Raw genomic sequence first — 22,211 nt, 5'->3', positions numbered from 1 at the left:
AGCCACATCACATTTGAGAAAACTTCTTTGCCGGGATTAACGACATCACTGCTCAATTACACGTCTCAAAAACTAGTTCAAAAATGTTAGAAATGTCTTATTTCACCCTCCCGTTTCATACTTCTCCGCACCACACGTCCTCAGGTAGCTGCTTTAGGGGGTGGGGGCTACAGGCTCCACCGCGTGCAGCAGCCTAGAAAGTCCCTGCCAATAGCCTGCTTGTGACATGTTTAGGGGTCATCTGTAAATTGGGACTACAGAAAATAACCTGGGTTACAATTGGAAGAACAAGGCACATGCATTTAGTTACATTTCAGTGTAGACCAAAGTGATTGAAAGTGATTGAGTGACAAACCAAAACTGACATAGAGCCATGTTGCAAGCATGGCTAAAAACATTAACACGTGAACAGGCAAATTTAGTTGTTGTACAGCAGTAAAGTTATTTCAGATTGTCTTGAAATGTAAAAGTTTTAATCTGAAAGCCTTCATTATTATGTGAGGTTATATGGTGTTTGGAAGATATGAGCATTTAGGCGACCAAATAACCTATAATTAGGTCATCTACCTAATAAAAGATGTGATCAAGTTGCATTAAGGGAAATGTAGGATTCATAGGAGAAATTAATTTATCAATGTATCATAATGTATCATAAATCATACAACGGGTTTGAAATGTTGCAAACATTGCTCATTTTCTAATCAAAGTTTCTCAACTTTTCTCATTTCCCCGTGCCAATGGAGGATTAACAGGATGGGGCTAAACACAAGGCAATTCCCTGTTATTTCCCACGGTCACACATAGATTAAAATTTAGTCTTATAAAAAAAAAAAAATATTTATTTTTTATTATTTATTATATATCTGGGATCAGAATAATTACCACATTAATGTCTCTTAGTATCTTAGCACTTATTGCAGTGCATTTAAAATTCTTTAAATCTTAGTCTGGTAATTTCTATTGAGTTGTATCATAAAACACAGTTTTGTAATTGAATATTGTCACTGAAGAGCAGGTTAACTCTTTAAAAAACAAATGTCAAACAGCTTTTTAATTTTCATTTTAATATAGTCAAACACCCACATGAGTATGTGAAAATGAAAATAAATTGGATTACTGCATTTTCTTTTAAATGTTTACTCAAATAACTCATAAGGTTGGACGCGGGGCATTTTTCAGTGCAGCAAAACACCAAGTAAGCCTCCAGTAATATTAAAGGTAATGTGAAACACGGTGTCATTAGGAGAAGGCGACAGACAGAGCACAGCCGGGCACAGAGAGGCAGGGAGACCACCTTTTTTTATCAGTGTTTTTGTGAGCTTTACTCTGAGACTCTTGTGAAATTTACTCTTTATACATTTTATACAAGTACACAGGGGTTAAAGTGGACCGCAATGATCCAGAACAGCACCAACACTTTTGATTAATAAGTAAATAAATCTGAGTGTGTTAAATTACCAATTGGGTCAATGGAGTCTGGTTTTTAAGATGGAGACGTCCGGTTACCAGAGGTCATCATGGGCTCATAGAAACATCAAATATCTACTTAGAATCAGGGGTTAGAGTGGACCGGACTGTAAAGTAACTGTTAAGTGACATGTTCAGGGGTCATCTGTAAATTCAGTCTGATTCTTCTGCCTCTCTCTGTGAGGACTCAACCAAGACAGAAGAATCCCACCAGAGGAAAACGACTCTACAGAAATCACAATGAAACCACCAGAGATCTGGTGATTCTCCCACCTCTGGCTGTGAGGCCACAGCTGGGGAGGTATTTTTCACTATTCTGACAGTGAGACTGCTCACCCAGTGCCACGTTCTGGACGTCTCGACGAACAACGATTTAGTCACCTACACTGAACAACTGGTGAACCAAACACTGCAGGGACTTACTGTGAGTGAAGATTTCTGCCTGGGTGATGAGGACATCAAGCAGATCTGCAAGGCTGTGATCAAAGACCTGAGGAAGGAGTTTGGCAGTATGCACAATCTGGAGAAAGTAATATTATTACACCAGCCAACTGTGGAGGCTGCCATCATTAAAAGTTTGCAAGCCCACATCATGCAGTAGTCTGCTCGGCCTACACACAAGAAGGGTAAATGGAGAAAGGACCTCTGGCCCATCTTTCAACTTGCTCTTTCTTGCTCCATAGTGGCCATTTGTCTTGTAACCATGTGAGGGTGACATGGTGGTACAGTGGTTAGCACTGTCACCTCAGTGCTGTTTATCTCAAGGTTATACTAGGCCACAGAGGGGCTCACTGGTGGTGACCCTGGCCTTAGCAACAAGGCCAGACTCCAGACACTAGTATCTTCCTGTGTCAGCTTGGGTTAACTCCTGGTGCTCCGGTTTCCTCCCACATTTAACAATAATTTAATAATAACTTGGACAATATATTAAAGCTATAAAGGAAGATAGGGGGTGACCTGACATAATAATAATATTTTCTATTCTTCTAAATATTTTTCATGTTTAATATTGATCATACAGTACGTGTCTACACTTGTGTAAACAGTTACCTTCCACCACTGCCTATAGGCACTAATATCAATACACAGGACTAGTCTTTTGTTTATTTAGTTTCTGTAAGTGCTGTAAGTGTGTGTGTGTGTGTGTGTGTGTGTGTGTGTGTGTGTGTGTGTGTGTGTGTGTGTGTGTGTGTGTGTGTGTGTGTGAGTTTTGTAAAAACCACATATTTCCAGGAAAATACGAGGACATGACCTCAACGGTTCTGTTCCACACATCCTGGTTACGTGTTCCAACTGAGATGAAACTGAATGTAGTTCTCATTTTGGTAAGCCTTACAATAGTAACCCACAGACTGGCAATTTGTGAACAATATTTCACATTTATTTATTATTTCAGCCTCAGACCCTAACCCAGAAAACAAACAACACCAAGGCTGCATACCTGGACTACAGAAGGGGATTAGGGCCACATGGGAGTTTTTTTATTTTTTTTAATTCTGACTTTAATCTCAGAATTCTGAGTTTAAAGTCAGAATTCTGCAGCAGCCAAGATGCTAAATGAGGTTTAAATGGATGATTGCTCAATCTTTTATGTTCTTAAGTATTTTGAACATTCATAATCAGAAGAAGAGCTCCTTGTCTGCCCTGCCATGGAAAGTCATTTTACTTAATACAATTACCATTATGTGTTTTCATAGCGATGACAGAATCAAACTCAGGGCAGTACCACATCTTATAGTCCTCCACAACCAGCAAGAAATGGTAAATCATGCACATGACTCTACGCCATACCTACGTATATAAGGGCTCAAATTAGGGTCCAAATAATTTTGAACTTGTAAATGAGATAATTCCAATGTTTGTAGTTGTATATCAAACCTTGTAAACCCTAAACCAAAGGAACAATAGTCATACTTCATATTCATTCAGTATCTATTTTTATTGGAAGAACACACACAGACATAATGTCTTCATAATGTAAGCATGTCGTGACACTCTTGACAATCTTAATTTTTTTTAAAATCAGATATGTCACTGCTGGAGATCAGTTTGATGAGCGTCTCCAGTCCATCTCCACTGCTCATAATTTTGTCAAATAGATTGACAATTTCAGAGCCCATGTCATTCATGAAATCAGTAAGATCAATGGTCTCTGTTTCTTGGGAGGGAAACTCGTCTGGGCAAAAGCCTGTGAAGTAGAGAATTAAGGATTGATTTCATTTATCCCAGGGCTTTTCATGAATACACAACTTTATCCGAACAAAATAGAGGCAAGGACAAAGAATAAAATTTACGGCTTAGAGATTTAAGCGTTGATATTCGGCTTTGTCTGACACCAACCATTCACACACTTGTGTGTGACTGGCACTGGTGTCATATTAAATTAGGTTTAAAGAGGGGTGTTGTAAACTTTACCATTTAGATGATGTTTCTGTAAAATCAATATTATCTAATATAAATTTAACTTTAGTTGTAAATCTAACAAAAAGTTGTTGTTTGTTTTGAGAAAATACATTTTACCACTGGCTGCACTGTATTTTATTTGTTCCTAGTTAAACCATAATTAAGATATTGCTGCAACTGCTGCACAAATAAAGACACAATATCCAAATTTTGTTTTGACAAGTAAAAGTTCAGGTACATTCCATACTCACATGCATGTTAAAAACATCAATAATTAAACATTTCACAATATAAAAAAGGTAAAGACATCACATCAGTGGATAAGAAAAATATATTTAAACCCTTGCAGCCACATGACACGTGACAGTTCATACCTTTTTCTGGGTCCAGGATAGCAGGTGATGGTAAGTTCAGACACTCTACCTGCTTCATAAACTCTTGCAGCTCAGCATCAGACAACTTCCCTCTCCTGCCTGAGAGACACAACAAGTGTAGGCAAAGGAGCTATACAGTGCTACTGGGTTTAGGGTCATTCAAGTAAAGTCAGAGATTAAAACACAAGGGGGCAAGTTAAAGTTTTACTTCTAATCATCCCTAGGATGACACTAGGGATGGCACTGTTGGTCTTTGGCGATCCCCTTACATTTCTTTATCAGCATGTAAACACTGTTATTAGAATTTAGGTAAAAGCACCAATGTGTCTAAGTACAGTGTTACAGAGCTGCTATGTCTATAATCTAGCCTATATAATCGTATTCTTGTTTTCCATCAAGAGTAAATTTGTGAATAGTCTGACTCACAGCTGGGAAATATGATGATATACAAGGTTATGTGAGATGACAGAAATCTGCCAACTCTAGGAGAAATTAGTTGTACTATGTATACCAAACTAGCTTAATATCTCTGCTTGTATTAGATCACCATTGCCTCATGACATTATTGGATTTACATGTTTTTTTGCACCAATGCCTGACAAATCAATCAGAAAACAGAGAAAAGTGACTACAGTTTGTCATTCTTTTACATCTCTAGTCTTACTTTGGAGCTGGACACCACTGTACACGCCTCTCCCAGTGGTTAATTTTGAGAAGAGAACAAGGCAGTCGGTGCAGCTAGTATTCAGTAGGTTGGCAGAGGCAGTGTAAGGTCGCACTGGGGATACACACATGCACGCAAACACACACACACACACACACACACACACACAAACACAAATATATACACTGGACACAAAGTCCAAATTTGTGCAGGTACTCATTCAAAATGTTTGTACAGCAAGTTCCATTAATACTACTCACCCATAGAGAGAGTGCTGTTTCTTAAGGTTAACTTAGTTCTGAGCGTGAAGCATTGGCCAAACCTTTTCACACATAGAAATTAAAAAACAAACAAACAAAAAGAGTGAAATTGTTCATTGAAGAAACATCACTGAACTCTCTAAATAAGATTTTTCTTCCAAAATGTTCAAAATGACCTAAATTATTGTGGTTTGGAGTGAAAAGTGAATTAAAAAAACTTCATACAATCCTCGAATTTAAGTTTGAAATTACATTTTTTGAGCCTGATAATGATCGATGGCATCACTCTCATTAGCAGCGGTGATTCTGCCCCAGCTGCTCTCTACAGCCATCTTTGTCAGCAATTTGGATCCAGTCACATTTGTACTTTCCGCTATGTACATCCATTTGCCCAGCAGCTGTAACAGACGGTTTCTCACTCAGTTGCGTAAAATGACAGATGGTCACATTAATAGATTGTGAATAGATACAAAAATGAAAAGATGCAGAAAGTGAGAGCGTTTGAGGATGGTCACAAGTGAGATGAAAGAGTGTCTTACTTTGTCTCTTCCTTGGATTTCAAGAGGTCGGACGAGACTTTCACAGTCTGTTACAGGAGCTGACTGTCCAACAGACAGAAGACTGAGCACAGCCACAGCAACATAAAGAAACCCCATCATGGCTCGTCACATCTGCTTACACAAAGATCCTGAACCTGTGCGTATTGCCCTGACCGCAGTTTGAAGCTGACTGTTTCTTCTTCAAGCTAAAACTGATGCATTGAAGAACAGAGGCTCTGCCCACATGGAGTCCTCAACTGTTTACACTTGTGTTGCAATCTGGTTGAAAGGTGGTCAAAGTCAACAGTGGAAGAACTACCCAGTCATTTTAGTTAAGTAAAAGTAGCAGCACCAGAGTATATAAATACTGCATAGTACATGCATTCAAAATGTTACTTGAGTAAAAGTAGATAAGTATTACTATCAAAATATACGTAAAGTACCAAATGTAAAGTATCATCATGCAGAATAGCCCATTTTAGAATAATTTATATTATGTTATTGGATTATAATTACTATGGATTATAATTAGTATAGCATAGTATATATATACCTAACTTTAATAAGCAGTAACTGGAAAACTGGAAAAAGTATTTTTTAAAACAACAGAATGAAACAGCTATACATACTGTGAACAGATACCCTCTGTGTATAACATTTTGCATACTTAAAGCTGATATTCAACGTTTTATATTATCAGTGGATCAAATGACAATAAGTATGTGCATTGCTAGTAGTGATGAACTCGGAGAATTATCGCTTCTTGCAGTTTCTCTTATATTTCAGTTTCTTCCAGCTACATTGTACCAAACCACACCACGGTCGCATGACGTCAATGTCACCACCATTAAACCTCCAGCATGTCATTTGGTAAGCGTGCGCACCTCTTCTACAAAAGCCTTTCCTCTTAGGAAATTAGTTTGCAAGTGCGTAAGTACAAACACAACAAGGCTGTAAAGGCAGTGAAGTGTGTTTGGCGTGATGAAGTTTAGCGTTTAGAAGATGTCAGAGGAAAAGCATCCAGCCACTTCTCCTGGATGTAATGAATCTTGTGGTACTCGCAGAGCAGAACGCAACATCTTCTGTAACATTGGAGAGGAACAAGGTTTTTATTGCACAGAAATGCAGTGGTGGCAATTTGAAGCATATGACATCTTTTTATCCTCTGTGTCCACAATCACCAGCTATAAAGAGTTATAATGATAATAGCATCAGCACCATAAATTTTAAGGGTTATGGTAGAAATAAGAGAATAAGGTAGTTCCTACATTTACTTTTAATTAAAATTTCTTAATTACTGACCTACAATATCTCAGAAAAAAATGTACCCTTACTCCTTCAAAATGGCTTATGGCACAAATCAAAAACAAAGTCTAAATCAGTTCACAAACATATCAAATAGAGAATCCAGAAGTCTTGCAACTCGATGTCCCATCTTAGCCTCTAATAAGGAGTTGAAGGCACTCAGCCCCTCTGAGGGCAGGATGTTGTCTGGGCAGATTTCTGTGTAAATACACATTGAAAATAAGTGTGTGTGTGAAATATTGGAGGTAGCTACAGTATGCTGAATTTGTTAACAATCTCACCGTAGTTCAGTTCTATCATTATTGGCGACGGCATGCGGAGACATTCTGCTTGTTTCTTGAGCATCTCCAGAGCGTCAGGTGAGACGCTCTTTCTCCTGCCTGGAAATAAAGACTTCAGGGTTAGGAACTTTAGGTTAAACTAAATAAAAAAATACATCGCAAACACGTAATTTAACACAGCTACTTGTCAAGCTGAGTAACTGGAGACAGCCCACTGAGTAGAGGTCGTTCACTTCGTCTGTCAGGCTTACTTTTTTAACCACACGGTTAAACCATACAGTTAAACCAGTTGGTTTTTTGTGCCAAAAATCCATCTTAAGCTGTAAAATGAACATACACATACTGACTTCACAAAACAGCAGATGCCTGATTTAATGTAATTTCATCAGAAAAATATTAATTTTCTTTATTGTGCTCATTCATTGTCAGTTCAGTGTGTAGTGAGCATTTCTTACTAAAAAGCAGAAGACTGGTGAAAGTGTCTTTGCCAGAGACAACTTCTTCATGGACAACCAGACAGTCAGAGCAGTCAGTCTTCAGATATACTTCTTTGAGGTAAAAAGGTTGCTCTGTAAAAAACATGCACACACAGACAGGAAATCAGAGGAAATTAAGTGCGTTTGAATTCAGGTTTTAAGGATCTTTCTCACATGATGGCTCCTCTTCACTTACCAATTAACATTGTGCTGTTTTCAAAGGTCACATTGTATGTTAAGCTCGAACATTCACCATATCTGTGAAGAAAAACACAAAGGCTGCATCAGACCATCATATCATCGGTCTTAGAGTCTTTCATAAGAATTAAGCAGTTATACATTATGTAAATTCTGTGTGTGTGTGTGTGGGGGGGGGGGGGGTTACATTCTCTGAGTCTGGACGAGATTGAGGATGTTGCTCTGGGTGGTTGCTGTGATGTCCAGCCAGGCACTGGTCAGCAGGTGGCCCAGGGAGCGGCTTCCTGGGAGGTCAGAGCTGCCCCCGATGTACAGCCACCTACCCAACATCTGGAGCACACAGACAGAGCACAGGATATTTGCGCTTCTCAACCTTCAGGCAGACTTGTTGTGATGTCATGGAAGATTTCTGAGACATGTATTCCTTTGATATACTTAATTAAATACATATAAAATATGACATCAATTGTACACACTGCTATTACTGCTACTACACGTGCTCTTGAAAACAGATCACAAAATGATGCCATATAAAAGTTTGGTAAAGCTTTAATTTACACATCTGTGATTTAAGGTCCAGTCTGTAGAAGTTCCCAAATAATTCACCAGAACGGAGCAGTTTTCAGGAAAATGGGAAACAGAGACTTTGCTGGTACACAACCAATGAAGTAATTACAATTAGTTGCCTTGGTATAACACAGCATAAATCCTTTAGCCAATAGCAGGTCAGCTGAATAAAAAATGGGACATTGAAGAACAAAGTTTCTAATAATAATGTTATAATTAAGTAAAAATGTATGTGCGTTTTAATAGAGCTTGTCTTTCAAGCAGATTCCTGTTTTCTTTATAATTTGCATCATATTTCATAGTTCCTCCTAGGAAATTTCCAAGGAATGTATCAGGAAATTACCTCTAAAGTAAGATGTCACCTAAGTTATTTGCCAACTTTTCATTGCTGTGGCAAAGAAATTTGTGGAGCTTTACTTATTACTTAAGCTTTTAACACCAATACCCCTGAAATAGTTTCTACATATGTTTCAGTGGTGTAAAGTTACAGGAGTCACATTTGAAAATGTTTTCCCTGAAAAAAAAAGAGGCTGTATACTTATGCAGTATGAAGATGCGTCGTTAAATTGTATGTGATTGAACTAGTTAATTTTTATTGCTGACGAACACTGTCTGTATTCCCTCTTGTCTGTCTTACATTCAGTTCAGTCATCAAGTTTAACAAGCTGTTCAGCCTTATACAAGAGAGAATGATGATCATGATGTGTTATGGCTGAGTTTAAATAAAATACAGGTTCTTAAGATGCAAATTAAAGCAGTTGAACACTTACGTCTTCATTGCTGATAGTTATTGGTTTTACCAGACTGTCACAGCTGCTCACAGGAGCAGAGTGTCCCAGTGAGAGGAGACTCAGCAATGCAACAACAGCAACACACTTCATCCTCAAGATGGCTCTGTTCTCTTTTTTGTTTTTTCAAAGCTTTCCTTCTGCAGCTCTTGTATGTGTGTCTCCCTGTTTGTCTCCCACACTCAGCTTTTATCTTGTCTTCAGGTGTATCTCTTCACTGTTGGCCAGGATCTTTGTATCAGCAGCCTTTCCCCCACATGCATCTCAGCAGCATATATTCTGTGAGCTGATGCAACCAAAGCAAACAGCTCGAGGGGGAAAGAGAGGCTGAGACTTTGACCTGTTTGAGGAATTTTGATCCAATCACATACAACAGGGAGCTTTGTAGAGGCTGAATATGGTATGTATGTTGATGCATTTCATCATTGAGACTCAAAAACACACCCAACCAGTACAAAAAAGGTTTACTATGTTTGCCACCTTTCATGTTATCAAGTTTTTCATGTTGTCTTAACACTAACTTTCCTCTCTACACATTATAAGGCACCATTTTATTCTCGTAGCCAGACGCAGTGGTGGTAAAAGTTTTCCAATCATTTAGGAGCAATACCACAAAGTAAAAATATACCCTAATCAAAGTTCTCATATCAAAGTTTTATGTAAGTATAACCTGTAACTCTTTTCTTAAACGCCCCTTACTAACTATTCATAAGCAGCATAAATATTAAATAACTGGTTAATAATTAACCGTAGTTGTAAGCAGATGTAAGTCTATATTAATGCATTTGTCAACAACTGTCAAGTCAAGTCAATTTTTATTTATATAGCGCCAATTCACAACATAAGGCATAATCAAGCCACTTTTCAAACAGAGCAGGTCTAGACCTTCTCTTTATATTATTATTTACAGAGACCCAACAATTGGACAAATTGTAACTCCTCCTGTGGGCACCCACACTGTAAGTGCAGGATGGTTTACAAACAGATAATGAATGATAACAACATAGTAAAAAGCAACAGCTATTAAATACTAAGAATAGTGAAACACCACAGCTATTGAGCAAACATAATCTGCTGATGAAGACCATGTGAAAAAGCTGGTAAATCCACCTCGAGTCGGCATCATTTTGTCAAACTATTACTGTGTTTATGTTGATGCATCAACATTTAAGCAGCATGATGTTGCATCACTGTTGATGTGATGATATTTTAACTGCTCTATACGGGACACTGTTGGGTAGCTTAATCTGTAACAATAAATCACACTATACAAGCTGGGCACGTGATAGAATGGGTGTAAAAAGTTAAGAGACTAAATCAAATATTTTATTACTTCCATTTGATGAATCCAGGATTTTAGAAATACTGAGGCTTTAAGTCCAAATCCCAAAGGAAAACTGTTTTGTTTTCAGTATTTTCCAATCAAACATTAATTTGAAGGTCACTTGAGCTTTGTCCTGAGCTGCTGATAACCCCAGCTGTGCTGTGCCAGTGACAGTTTAAGAGGATGTTGAAATCACCCAAATGTTAAGAAACAAAACAGCTGAGTGTATGTGCACACATGCAGGAAGTAGAAGTGTTGTGTGAGTTGGTAAAGACACTACACCTTACACATTCGCAGCAGCAGATACTCATCAAAATCTTTTTTTCTTCCTGAAGGCAAATTGAAAGAAAAATTATATTAATGCATTTCATAGTAGGACATAATAAAAACCTTTCCCAGACATATTTTAAGACATAAAAATATTTTTCCACAAAAAAGTTCAGTTACCTAGTTTAAAATATATATAAATAAATATAAACATAAAAATCCAGAATTGTTGTTGTTATAGAAGTTGAACTGCTGGAGGTGTGGCCTACTTCAATGAAAAGTCCTGTCTCTGTATGTTCATTGGACATTTCATGTTACTTGTATGTACATGTGTTAAACTCAGATTTTAGAGTGAGCACAGAGAAACTTTCAGCAGTGCAAACTCCGCACATACATTACTCTGCACAGTGACACAATGAAAGTCAAACATTCAAGAGAAGTAACAAATAAATAACAAATTTTCGAGAGGAGAAGGATTTAAAGATTTTTGTTATTACAATGTTTCAGACTCCACAGCTGATCTCAAAAATGCATTAAGGGTAGAAACCCTGAAACTGAAGAATTATTGTACTATTTATTCCAAAAAAAGAAGAAAAAAAAAGCCACAAATAGCCATTTTATCAAAAGTGTTTTTTTTAATTGAACTTAAACTGACAGCTCTCTACAGGTGTCTTCATACAGGACAAGAACAAAAGGACAACAAACAAACCAAATGACAGAAAAAGAGCAAATTCTGCTGATCGCCCTGACTATACAGTGAAATCTGTGAGTATGACCTCATTGTTACAGCAGTGCTCTGAGAGAAGGGCTGAGAGAGGAAGGAGGTGGTTGAAGATTGATGCTCCGCCTGATGTCAGCTAGTGACCATCCCTCCATTCTCCATCTGAAGAGATGATGAGGATGAATGGCAGCAGGGAGGATGGAGACTGATGAAGAGGGGAGTGACAGGACACATCGATCACTCTGCGACTTTCTGGTTTTGTTGGTCTGCAACCATCTTCTCTCTTTCTTTCTTTCTTTCTCATCTTGGTGGGAGACACGAAGGACAGACAGGAATGGAGACAGATGGAGAGAGGAAGGACAGGAGATGGCAATCACTACTCCATGGCCTCCTGGTTCTCTTGGTCTGCGCTGATCTCCTCACTGGCCTCTTTGCCCTCCTTGCTCCTCTTGCTCTTCTTGTGTTTGTGCCTCCGGTGGCTATCGCCCTCCTCGCTGTCGTGCCTCCTCCTGCTGCTGCTGCTAATGGAAGAAGAAAGTTAGGAGTGAGAAAAGGGCAGAGGAGGCAAGGAGAGAGGAGATCCAAGAGGTAAAAGGGAAGAGATCAGAGGGAGAGTAAACAGCAGGGAGGGAAGTCAAGAAGGGAGAGGGAGATTAAAGGTAAGAAGGGAGACACAAGAAGATCAATGGGTGGAAAAAATAAGAGGTGAAGTGAAATGGAGAAGGGGCAAAAGGGAGAGAATGACAGAGAGACAGCACGGTGCCAATAACAACAAGAACAAATGTGTGGTGGGAGACAAAGGTTGAGACAAGGTGGAAAAGAGACAAAGAGGAAAAATAGAAAACATTTTGGTGTACTGTAAAGAAAAAAAGCATTTGTCAATTGACCTATAGTTGCAGTTGCTAACAACCTTTCTGCTCTCATGTGGCACATTTACAGTTTATAGTGATAACAACGGCAGATTTACCATAGAAAAATTATTTTTGTTTTGCTCCATTAAGGCAATAATCCGATCTACGGCAGTACTAAGTAAAATATTGCAATGACACTCACTTGAGTTGTGAAATTGGACTGTAAATGTACATGTTTGGTGTAGACAGAAGCAGCTTCTCATTTCAGCCGGCAGAAACAAAGGTCACTGACGAGAAATGAGAAGCTGCTTTTGCATGTGTTGCTGGCAGATTTTCCACACAAAGGGGAAGTACTTCACACTAGATGTCCTAGTTGTGAATGTGGCCTTTTTTTTTTTAAAAGTAACCTGGAACCCCCAAAACTAATGTAGTAAGGTAATCATGCGGTCCTTGGTTTTGGAAGTAACACTAAGTTACTACGGTAACGCTAGATTACTACAGCAGGTAGAAACAAGTTTGCAGCTTGTGTTAGAGCAGATAAACAAAGTCATTTTAAACACAGTTAAATCCGTTCCTTACCCCTTTGCTGTTGTGGTTTTGGTTTTAAAAACTCTTGTGGAGTGTCAAATTCAAATCTCGACAAGCTTGCTGTGCCTATTTAGAGTTGCTAAGCTACAACTAGACAATTGCTTTTAACAGTTTAGCAAATGATCAGTTGTTCTAGGAGAGAAATTGTGTGTGCGTTCACATACCTGCGAGAGGACTTGTGGCGTCCCTCCTCTTTCTCTCGGTGCCGCCTCTCTCTGTGTCTTTCCTCTTTCTCTCGGCTCGACCGGTCACGATGGCGCTCACCGTAACCACGCTCCTGGTACTCACGGTAACGATACCGCTCCTCGTCGCTATGGCATTTGGAAAGAAAAAGAGATTTCATTTTATTATGAGATTAATTGCGTGATTAAATGTTAAAAATATTTTATCAGTTGGAAAATTTACCTCACACAGTCTGTGTGTGTGGGTGCACAGACACAAACCGTATCCAGGCACAAATTCCCCGTTTGACAGAAATTTGCCAACGAGACATTAGCATTTTCCTTAAATTAAAATCTGTATACCTCAGTATGAAATTTGTTGGAATCATAGTTAGGTAACATGACACCAGGGATATATATGGGACTAAAAACCCAGTTGGCAGGCTGTCCTGACTGAATGTTTCTACTGCTAGTTACACTCAATTTTATATTGATGCTAACAAAAAACTGTATTTAATGTGAATCTGTCACGTCATGGCTGATACTTAGAGGATTAGCATTGTACTTATCTGGTGCAAAGCAGCATTCCTTTAAAAACATTGTGCATCACCCTGTTCATCACGTCTTTGAGCGTGTATTTGTCTCACCTGGTGTAGCTCATAGCTGAAGGACTGTGCTCCCTTTCCCTCTCCCGCTCATGTGTCCTCTCCCTTGGCCTTTCTCTGTCCTTGTCTCTCTTGTCATCTCGACGTGAATAGTAGTCCCAGGGTTTAGAGTTGTCCATCATTGGGGGCCATGGAGGAGGCACACCTCCAGCCATGGGTGGAGGGTAAGCACCTGAAGAGGCAAAGAATCAGAACTTAGTTGCCACTTTGCGTTGAAATGCTTTCTGAGATTAGTTTATATCCACCGAGCAAATAGAAATATCTGTCAAATGATGATATACACATGGATATTTATACTTTTGAGCAATAACACTCAATAACAAGAAATACTGACTTTAGATCTTCTTTGATCTGTCAAAAAAACAGGCCTTATCTCTGCATGTATGTGCTATCCTGAACACATTAGGTTATTGTTTTCCAAACATATCACAACAGATCACTTATGTTGCATCTCATGTCTTGTTAATGGACTGAAATGAAGTTGTGGTATTTGTTGTGTTGCTAGGGTTAGAAAATCAGATTATGTTGTCAAGCGTTCTACCTTGAGGGAACGGATATGGAGGGACAGAGCGTCCATCATAACCTCCAGGGTGGCCACTGTGGAAACAGATGAAAGGCAAAACGTTATAGATAGTGTGTGCGTTTGCGTGTGCGTGTGTGTGTGCGTGCATGCATGTGTTTCTGTCTATGCATAAAGTCTAGGGTTGTAAGGATCATATATGCTTAGCAATTTTATAAAGAAGGTAAACATATGATTTTAAACTCTTGACATGGGTCAGATTTTTAGTCTGGGAAAAACCTTGTACAACACAGTATTAAGGAAGAAAAACTTTTCCAATAACTTTTGTTTTCTTTTTCATATATGTAGTGAGTCTGGAAGTCACCCTTAAGAAATGTATTTCTCAATGAATGACACAGACCCCTAACTTAACTCTCTGGTATACAACCTTAAAAGTCATTAAATTTAAATATACATTTGGTTGTACAAACTCCAGTCCAAGTTAGAAATCCTGTTTTATAATCACCTTAACTCATGTACTTATGTTGAATTTTATAACATATCTGTAGTTTCAGCTCAGGCTTTCTTGCGTGCATGTGTGTTACCTGTCCATAGTGGGTATAATAGCAGGAGGGGGCCCACTAGGAGGAGGAGGAAAACCAGGAGGAGGGACAGTAATGGGCAACCCTATGAGAGAGAAAGAGAAAAAGGAGATACAGAAACAGTTAACAGTTTTCAACACCAATAAAACTCAATTATGCATTTACAGAGCAAAACAGGATGGTTGCTTAAAACTGAATACACAAAGAGACCAGCTGAGGACGAAAAAGACGACGATGATGAACTTACTGGGTGGGGGGATGAGTGGGGGTGCAGTGCTGACGTTTGGTGGTGGAGGGAGAAATGGAGGTGGGGGTATGTTGGGAGGAAGTGGTCCAGGGGGGAAGAAGGTGGGTATCTTAGCTGGGGTGGGTTCCGCGTCTGACGTGGAGTGTTCAGAGATCACCTGCACAACAACGGAGAGGAGAGGTCGAGATGAGAACACACCCTCAAAGCAGTTTTTTAAAACTGTTACTGTAGTTTAGTAGGAGATGGCACAAATATTTCATAAAGGCAAAACATATACCTGGATATTGTTCCCATCTAGGTTGTGTCTGCGTCGCCCTTCAACTCTGCTGATGGTGGCCGTCTGTCCACCAATCACATCTATGGTACCACTCGTCTTCCTGGTAAAAGAATGGAAAAGAAATTAACATCAAGTCACTGAGCAGAGTCCAAAACAAATGACACATTCACATACACACTGTCTATCTCCACACATACTACACATGATGAAAACTATGGCAATAACAATACTGTTTTTTTTTTCAGGCCAATACCCAATACTTAAAGTTAAAAAGGAATATATTGGCTGATATATCATACTTTTTTTTTTTTTTTTTTTTTTTTACAAAACACACATAACATAAACAAACATCTTCATATGGATCCATTCCTTTTTTTGTATTTTGACCAATATACATACCTAGCAGGGCATTTTACAATGTACAAATCAACTTGTCAGTGCTGCCTTGTGGACAAACTACTAAGGGTAATGGTGACTCTATTTCTAAATTATCTCAAACCTTGTTTATCTGCATTAAGCTGATAACTGCCAGTTAGGGTTTTTCCATTGTGCGTGGTGTAGTCATGCTGTAAACGGCCACTAGCAGTTGAGCCGCGCTGGTGCAGTTTGAGTGTTTTCCACTGCACCATACAGCAAGGTAAAGTCTGTCTCAATGCTAATAAAGCTCTGCTAACATGGTGATTAACACATTGCATTATCTATAACTTCTTCACAACTAGAATTACTGCCTCACGGTTATATGCCTCCATCAACCAGTCAAGTTGCAGTTGTGTCTGTCAGTTGTTTGCTATACAGATTGTGAAGCACCTTCAGGCAAATTTTTGATTTGTGATGTAGGGATGAAGAAATAAAATTGATTTGCCTCAATAAGCTTCGGTATTCTTGTTCTGCTGTATGTCTACAGCATTCACTGAGAGAAACAAAAAACAGAGTCAAATACCTTTTATGTGTTCACATGCTTGGCCAATAAAGATGATTCTGATAGAACAAAGTTGTAGCCATGACAGTAGACAGTGCTTGAAATATGGATATTGCTGCAAAGAAGCTTCAAATTCTAAAACATGGATGCTTCACACACATCTTCAACCCAGCAGACAGAAGATCTACACAGTCACCACAGATTTAAGCTGTGCACCCGAGATCTGTGTCACCTTGTGTCAGTATCTGACCAAATGTGAAACATGGTCATGAACTCCCTTTCTGTTCCCGAGTTATGGCTTTGAATAATGGCCAGAAAAGTGTTTTTGCAGAATGTTATGATGTCACAGTGATGTTGATCTTTGACTTTTTGGACATAAAATATTATCGCTTCATCATTTTATCCTGTGTGTTAAAATGTTTCATAATTACAGAATGCATTCTTGAGTTATGGCCAAAAATGTTATATGTGAAGTCACAGTGACCTTGACCTTTGCCCTCCAAAATCTAAATCAGTTCATCCTTGCATCCACATGAACACTTGTGCCGAATTTGAAGAAATTCCCTCAAGGTGTTACTGAGATATCCCATTCATGACACTGGGACAGACAGATGGACAACCTAAAAATGGCTGCCGTCAGTGCAGAGGCATAATTAAAGTTTCCCACCATCTCGGGTAAAAGCTTTTAAGGTGAAGCTGAGACAGCAGGAAAGGTTTGGTTTGTATCAGCAGTAACTTAAGACAGTTGTGATACCACTGATGGTGATTAGTAAGCAGTAAAATAAGGCTGACATATGTAAGAACAAAACAGGAACACAGGAGTGAACCTAAACTCTGACAAGTGGAAGCTGCAAAAATACTGAGATCTTAACACAGAGATTTTTAAAAACAGCTTTCTCTCTAGACTTCAGCACAGACACACGAGTTTAGCTGGTGAGGACACTACTAAGGGGATTTGACCATCATGGGTTGGCCGTGGTCGGCCCTGCAGCCAAGCAGGACCGCAGCAGCATGGTTTGGCTATTCCCTGCTTTGGGGCGGGGCTGTAGTGGAAACATCATTTTGGCTAAGCTCAGCACAGCTTAGCTAAAGTGGACCAACCTGGGCTAATGGAAAAACCCTAAATATCGGCCCGGCCGATTTATCGGTCTAACCCTAATAACAAAAACATTTTTAGTTATTTTCTAGGACCGGTCAGGTATCAAAAGTGCCATAATCAATCGACTCTCTGAAGAGGACAATTAAATTCCCCATAAGATGATGACTTAATAACAATGAATCTTTTAGGATATCATGTTGTACCATTTTGTGTTTCTAAAAATAATAGTCAACAACTTTGAACTTTTCAAACATTTTGACTTTCACCATATCTTCTCCTCTAAATGATCTCCCACTGTTATATAAAATTGTGTTATGGCTCACCTCAACATACCAACTAAAAATACATCTTATTAAGGAGGAATGGGTGTTTCAGGGGCTTTAAAGGGTTTTAGCATTTACAAAAAAAAAGTTGAGGTTATAACTTTAACATAGAAAAATCTGCGATGATGAATAAATTATTTGTCCAATCACTTCAAAATTATAGTTTAGTTTTAAGTAATTCTCACATTTATCAATGGGCCACCAAAATTGCAAATGTGTCAGAGTTGCATTTAACTGACATGATGACATTCTACAAACTTTCTACAACATGACACATGCACATCAACCAGCCCAAAAGGAAGACACACGGGTGAGAAAGAAAGCATCTATGGGGCCTTGGAAGTAGCGCCGGGAGTTTTTCTGTGGTCACATTTCATGGTCAAGAAAAACGCCAGGCCCCCTGTGTTTTTAACATCTACACATTTCCCATCAGGCCCATTTAACCTTGTCGGGACAAGGCCATGCCCACTTACGTATAATAGGACATGTCCTGAGCAGGCGGGCCAGTCCACTGAGGGGGAGAGATCCTACCATTTTGAAACAAAGGACAGGGGTAAAGGAGATGAGAGTAACATTGGCCCTAACACACAAACACACACATACAGCCCATGGGATGGTGACCTATTTTAACCACAGGGACACTGGTAAACCTGGAGGTGGCCAGGTGTGTTTTAGTGAATGTCTAAGTATGTTGCATTTGAAAAAGTAAACACAAGAAATGTTTTTGCTGTGCAGTTTCCTCTAAAATAATCAACTTTTGCTGCCACACAGACCAGCCATGACTAAAATGTATCCTTTCTTCTTGCGATGGCCAGTTAACTGTATGTAGTGCTATTCCTCATCCAGCCCTCCACTGCCAAGACACATTGTTGGTATATCTACTGTACACTTCTATTGGAAACTGAATGTGTGTTTTATTCCCAGATATCTTAATAAAGTGAAGATAAAAGCAGAAGTGTTACCTGGTGACCTGACTGACGGCAGACTTGTACAGGCTGACAGGAGATGTGAAGTCTGGCTTCGAGGTGTGAACAGGTAAACTGGATATGTCTTTCTCATTGCCTGTCCTGCCTTGCTGAACCTAAGAAAGAGCCAAAAACAAACATATGATGCGTCATCATAGTAGAGATAGTTAGTGTTGATTTTAAGTAGATATAGCGAGAGGCTTATGAAGAAAATGCCTGGTGAAATGTAGAGGGAATGTGAGCTGTAAAGTCCCTCACAGTGATCTTGCTCGTCACCGAGCCGACTGTAGAGACCTCCAGACCCATACGCAGTCTCTTCTGTTTTTCACAGTAAGCCTTCCACGTGTCTTCATTGAAGCCATAATTGAAGTAGTCTGACAGATCCGCTCCTGCACACATAAAAACATACACTCGTGAAATACTGTGCATGCTAGACATGACTTGTCTTTATCAGTGTCACCAAACATCCTGCAAATACAAATAAGTGATGTGCCTGAAGGAACAGTGAAACTTTTTCTTGTTGTCATTTTGAAACTTTTAGCCACACAGACACACACAGACGCACACATACACACACATACACAAATACAAACACAAACCTGGCTTCCTCCAGGGCTTCTCTTCAAAGGACTCCATGTCCACCTCCAGCACTGGAACCCCATTAATGTTTCCAGGAGCATCAAGATCCACTCCCTTCAGCTTCGTGGCTACTAAAAACAAAAATGCAAATTAGTACAAAGAAGAAAAAGCAATTGTGTTGGTCAAACTACAAACTAGTCAGAGCAACAGTTTTAAGAACAGAGAGCGATACCTTGTCCATAAGGTCTGGAGCCTGTTGTCTTTATGTTGAGATTTACAGGAGGAGCTCCATATGTTCTATAGGAGGTGGAAAAAAACACAGTGTCCTTGTCAATGACATTACAAGGTCCACTCTGAATGAAAGTTACCATATACACCGTACATACTAAAGAAAACACTTTAATCTGCTAATGCCAGTTTGTGTTCAGAAGACATTTGGTTAGAAAAGTAAGTATCTAAGTATCATGTCAATGCACCAAAATAAGCGTATACAGTCCAAACAGAGGTCAAGTTTACATTGATGTTTTACGGAAGTTACATGGTAGGATATGGTGTGTTAACAATGCTCTGAGATGATATATGAAAACTATCTGAAAACCATAGTTTGTAAATATAACTGCAAATGTAAGATTGTTGTATTTGGACATCAAAACCTCTAATTGAACTCTGAAGAGACAGACTGACTCTGAAAGCTTAATGTTTTTTTGAAGCATCAGGCAGGAAAACACATTTTACATGAAAACATGAACATTTTAAGTTAGGCTTCTTTACTGCTACAAGTCACAAGTTGCAAACTTCATATTCCATCTCACTTCTAACTTATTCTAACTAGCCAGCTAGTGCTACACTTTAACTGAAACCTACGTGTATTGTGGTGCTCCCGTTTTGATGTCTCCAATGGTCACTCGGACATCATCGTCATCATCATCACTGTCACTGTCACTGTCCACATCTTCACCTGCTCCTTCACCTGTGGCCTGACATCCCAAAACTGGCAGGTGAGTATGAGTGTACTTGCAAAAAAATAAACAAAAAACAACAACAAAAAAGCACACATTACAACATGAACTGACTGTGTGCATGTAAGCTACCTACCTCAGAGGACACTCCATTTCCTGTAGCATGTGCAGCAGCATCTTCTGTAGAAGCATCAGCAGGTGCACTGTGGATTCAAAGAAGCATTACATATAAAGTTCCTTCAAGCCACAGACAGCACACATCCTCAAACAGTGCAAATGAAAGAATCATAAGAAGCACAAGATTAACTGCTATATATTAGGTGATCCAGCGACAATTTTCTTTGTACCAGTGCTTGAGAAGCTTATAAGCACAGGGTATAAAATGTGTTTCATATCAGTATCTGCATGTTAGGTTGTAGTCCCTATATTCATTATAACTCTCTCTAATTTCTCTGATTTAAAGACATAATTGTGATGGAAATGTACCACAGAATTAAAAGCTAGAGCTTGACATTATTTTTTCTGGTACTCTTACACGGGTGCTTACACCTGCTTTTATTTATATAACCTTTATTTTCTGTGGTTAGTTTAGAAATACAATAACAACTTAACTGTCAGTCTATCTTTGCACTTTTCAAGAAGCGTGCTTTTCAGTTAGATAAACAGATTGAGTACTTTATCAATGCCAAAGGGAAACTGCAGCTTAACAGCAGCTACTTCACATAATTCACAAAAACATGAGGTATCATGTAATACACTGTAATGTTATGTGCATTCATATACTTTTCTGTAGATCTCAAGCATTTATTGTTGCATATGTTTAACTTTTTTTAATATTTATTTTAACTTCATCCTGTTAACACGACCTCGCTCTCTGCTGTGAACAGGTGTCTTTTTGAAGTCTTCATTGGTGTGAAAATGTCTCATACAAATTTAGGGTGTTTATATGGGTGTGTATGGATGTTACTTACCTGACTGCAGCATTCAGTTTGGCTTCTTCATCCTCGTCTTTGCTCTCAGATTCATCTGAAACAAAACAAAACAATTTTTATTTCATCCCTACCTAGAGGCCATTCGCTGTTAATGTTTAACCAAAGCTCAAAATCCAACAGTGAGCAACAGAGAGAACATTCCCCACATTTCTACCCCGCAAGATAACTTGTAATATGACAGACATAGTTTTACATATTATTGCACCAATTCATAAAGCTGCAAAAGGCGCTGCTAGCTGTTAGCTTAGCTTCCAGACTCTCCAATCCTCTCATACTAGCAGACAGTGTTGTAAGTTAGCAGTTCATTAGGACAGCAGCTGACCAACTGATTCACGTCTGTGTCGGTCAGGAGAAGTTTTAATTTTTAAGCTGCTGCTGCTGTTGTTCTTTGTTTTGTTTTTTTACCTCCATATAGCCATTCCTCCTCCTCATCTCCAGCGCTCGCATCAGTGGTGGTTGTTTTGTCCGCTTCCTCCGCAGACATGTTCAATTGACACGAAGCCGTGAACCCACTGCGGCTTCGACAAGAACGATGTTCAACAAAGCTCCTAGATGTAAATATACAGGTACAACTTCTCCCTTCAGCGGAGAAACGCAGTTATGAACAAGAATTTATGACTTCATATGTTCATCTCAAGCCTCTGTGCTTTAGCGTTGGCCCGGAAGAGATTGTTGGCGTCCCGCTAAGGTCAACGTCTTGATGCGGCGAACACAGCAGCGCCCCCTGGAGGACAAGAAGAAACACCACTCTACGTTCAAGTGGCGCTAAATTATGATTGTTTCTTATTTATCTTTTTTTTTTTTTAATCGTGGGCATGTTATGTAGTGTGGCAAAGTACATGATAGACAAA

The 22,211-nt window shown here is 39.1% G+C and overlaps 3 protein-coding genes across 9 annotated transcripts; all 3 read right to left on the bottom strand.

Annotated features, from left to right (window-relative positions):
* Positions 1–3,387: 3,387 nt before the first annotated feature.
* On the bottom strand, positions 3,388–5,933 carry LOC111231542. 2 transcript variants are annotated; one of them, XM_022758676.1, is made up of 6 exons: positions 5,708–5,932; positions 5,421–5,566; positions 5,169–5,230; positions 4,909–5,022; positions 4,245–4,343; positions 3,388–3,655 (listed from the first exon to the last, which is right to left on the bottom strand). In XM_022758676.1, the coding sequence occupies exons 1-6, from the start codon at positions 5,825–5,827 to the stop codon at positions 3,474–3,476; spliced, it is 723 nt and encodes a 240-aa protein (XP_022614397.1). In that variant the 5' UTR covers positions 5,828–5,932; the 3' UTR covers positions 3,388–3,473. The 2 variants fall into 2 exon arrangements, with proteins under 2 accessions (XP_022614397.1, XP_022614398.1); XM_022758677.1 differs by lacking the exon at positions 4,909–5,022 and having other exon boundaries at positions 5,708–5,933.
* Positions 5,934–6,565: 632 nt separating this feature from the next.
* On the bottom strand, positions 6,566–9,588 carry LOC111231547. The gene is made up of 6 exons (XM_022758683.1): positions 9,305–9,588; positions 8,155–8,297; positions 7,966–8,027; positions 7,749–7,862; positions 7,294–7,392; positions 6,566–7,210 (listed from the first exon to the last, which is right to left on the bottom strand). The coding sequence occupies exons 1-6, from the start codon at positions 9,413–9,415 to the stop codon at positions 7,086–7,088; spliced, it is 654 nt and encodes a 217-aa protein (XP_022614404.1). The 5' UTR covers positions 9,416–9,588; the 3' UTR covers positions 6,566–7,085.
* Positions 9,589–11,103: 1,515 nt separating this feature from the next.
* On the bottom strand, positions 11,104–22,020 carry fip1l1 (factor interacting with PAPOLA and CPSF1). Of its 6 annotated transcripts, none has more exons than XM_022758693.1 (16): positions 21,766–22,020; positions 21,340–21,394; positions 20,505–20,571; positions 20,274–20,386; positions 19,642–19,706; positions 19,430–19,537; positions 19,089–19,219; positions 18,828–18,946; positions 18,339–18,392; positions 15,525–15,624; positions 15,248–15,404; positions 15,004–15,085; positions 14,441–14,496; positions 13,882–14,071; positions 13,238–13,384; positions 11,104–12,152 (listed from the first exon to the last, which is right to left on the bottom strand). In XM_022758693.1, exons 1-16 carry the CDS (start codon positions 21,842–21,844, stop codon positions 12,011–12,013), a joined length of 1,665 nt encoding a protein of 554 aa, XP_022614414.1. In that variant the 5' UTR covers positions 21,845–22,020; the 3' UTR covers positions 11,104–12,010. The 6 variants fall into 6 exon arrangements, with proteins under 6 accessions (XP_022614414.1, XP_022614415.1, XP_022614416.1 ...); XM_022758692.1 differs by having other exon boundaries at positions 11,105–12,155; XM_022758690.1 differs by having other exon boundaries at positions 11,106–12,155; positions 19,430–19,540.
* Positions 22,021–22,211: the final 191 nt, after the last annotated feature.

Source organism: Seriola dumerili, unplaced genomic scaffold (assembly GCF_002260705.1).
Source record: "Seriola dumerili isolate Sdu_G_001 unplaced genomic scaffold, Sdu_1.0 BDQW01000302.1, whole genome shotgun sequence".
NCBI classification, from domain to species: Eukaryota; Metazoa; Chordata; class Actinopteri; order Carangiformes; family Carangidae; genus Seriola; species Seriola dumerili.
This window is presented reverse-complemented; position numbering and strand designations above follow the sequence as displayed.

Bases quoted from the DNA above. Each gene is read 5' to 3' on its own strand.
- LOC111231547 (XM_022758683.1), bottom strand. From the start codon at position 9,415: ATGAAGTGTGTTGCTGTTGTTGCATTGCTGAGTCTCCTCTCACTGGGA. The intron at 7,863-7,965 runs GTAAGTGAAGAG...TGTTTTTTACAG, and splicing joins AAACAGCACAATGTTAATTG to AGCAACCTTTTTACCTCAAA. The intron at 7,393-7,748 runs GTAAGAAATGCT...CTTTATTTCCAG, and splicing joins CACCAGTCTTCTGCTTTTTA to GCAGGAGAAAGAGCGTCTCA.
- LOC111231542 (XM_022758676.1), bottom strand. From the start codon at position 5,827: ATGATGGGGTTTCTTTATGTTGCTGTGGCTGTGCTCAGTCTTCTGTCT. The intron at 5,023-5,168 runs GTGAGTAGTATT...GTGTATCCCCAG, and splicing joins AAACAGCACTCTCTCTATGG to TGCGACCTTACACTGCCTCT. The intron at 4,344-4,908 runs GTAAGACTAGAG...TGTGTCTCTCAG, and splicing joins CAGTGGTGTCCAGCTCCAAA to GCAGGAGAGGGAAGTTGTCT.
- fip1l1 (XM_022758690.1), bottom strand. From the start codon at position 21,844: ATGTCTGCGGAGGAAGCGGACAAAACAACCACCACTGATGCGAGCGCT. The intron at 19,541-19,641 runs GTATCGCTCTCT...TTTTGTTTTTAG, and splicing joins CTCCAGACCTTATGGACAAG to TAGCCACGAAGCTGAAGGGA. The intron at 14,497-15,003 runs GTAACACACATG...CTGTTTCCACAG, and splicing joins ATTATACCCACTATGGACAG to TGGCCACCCTGGAGGTTATG.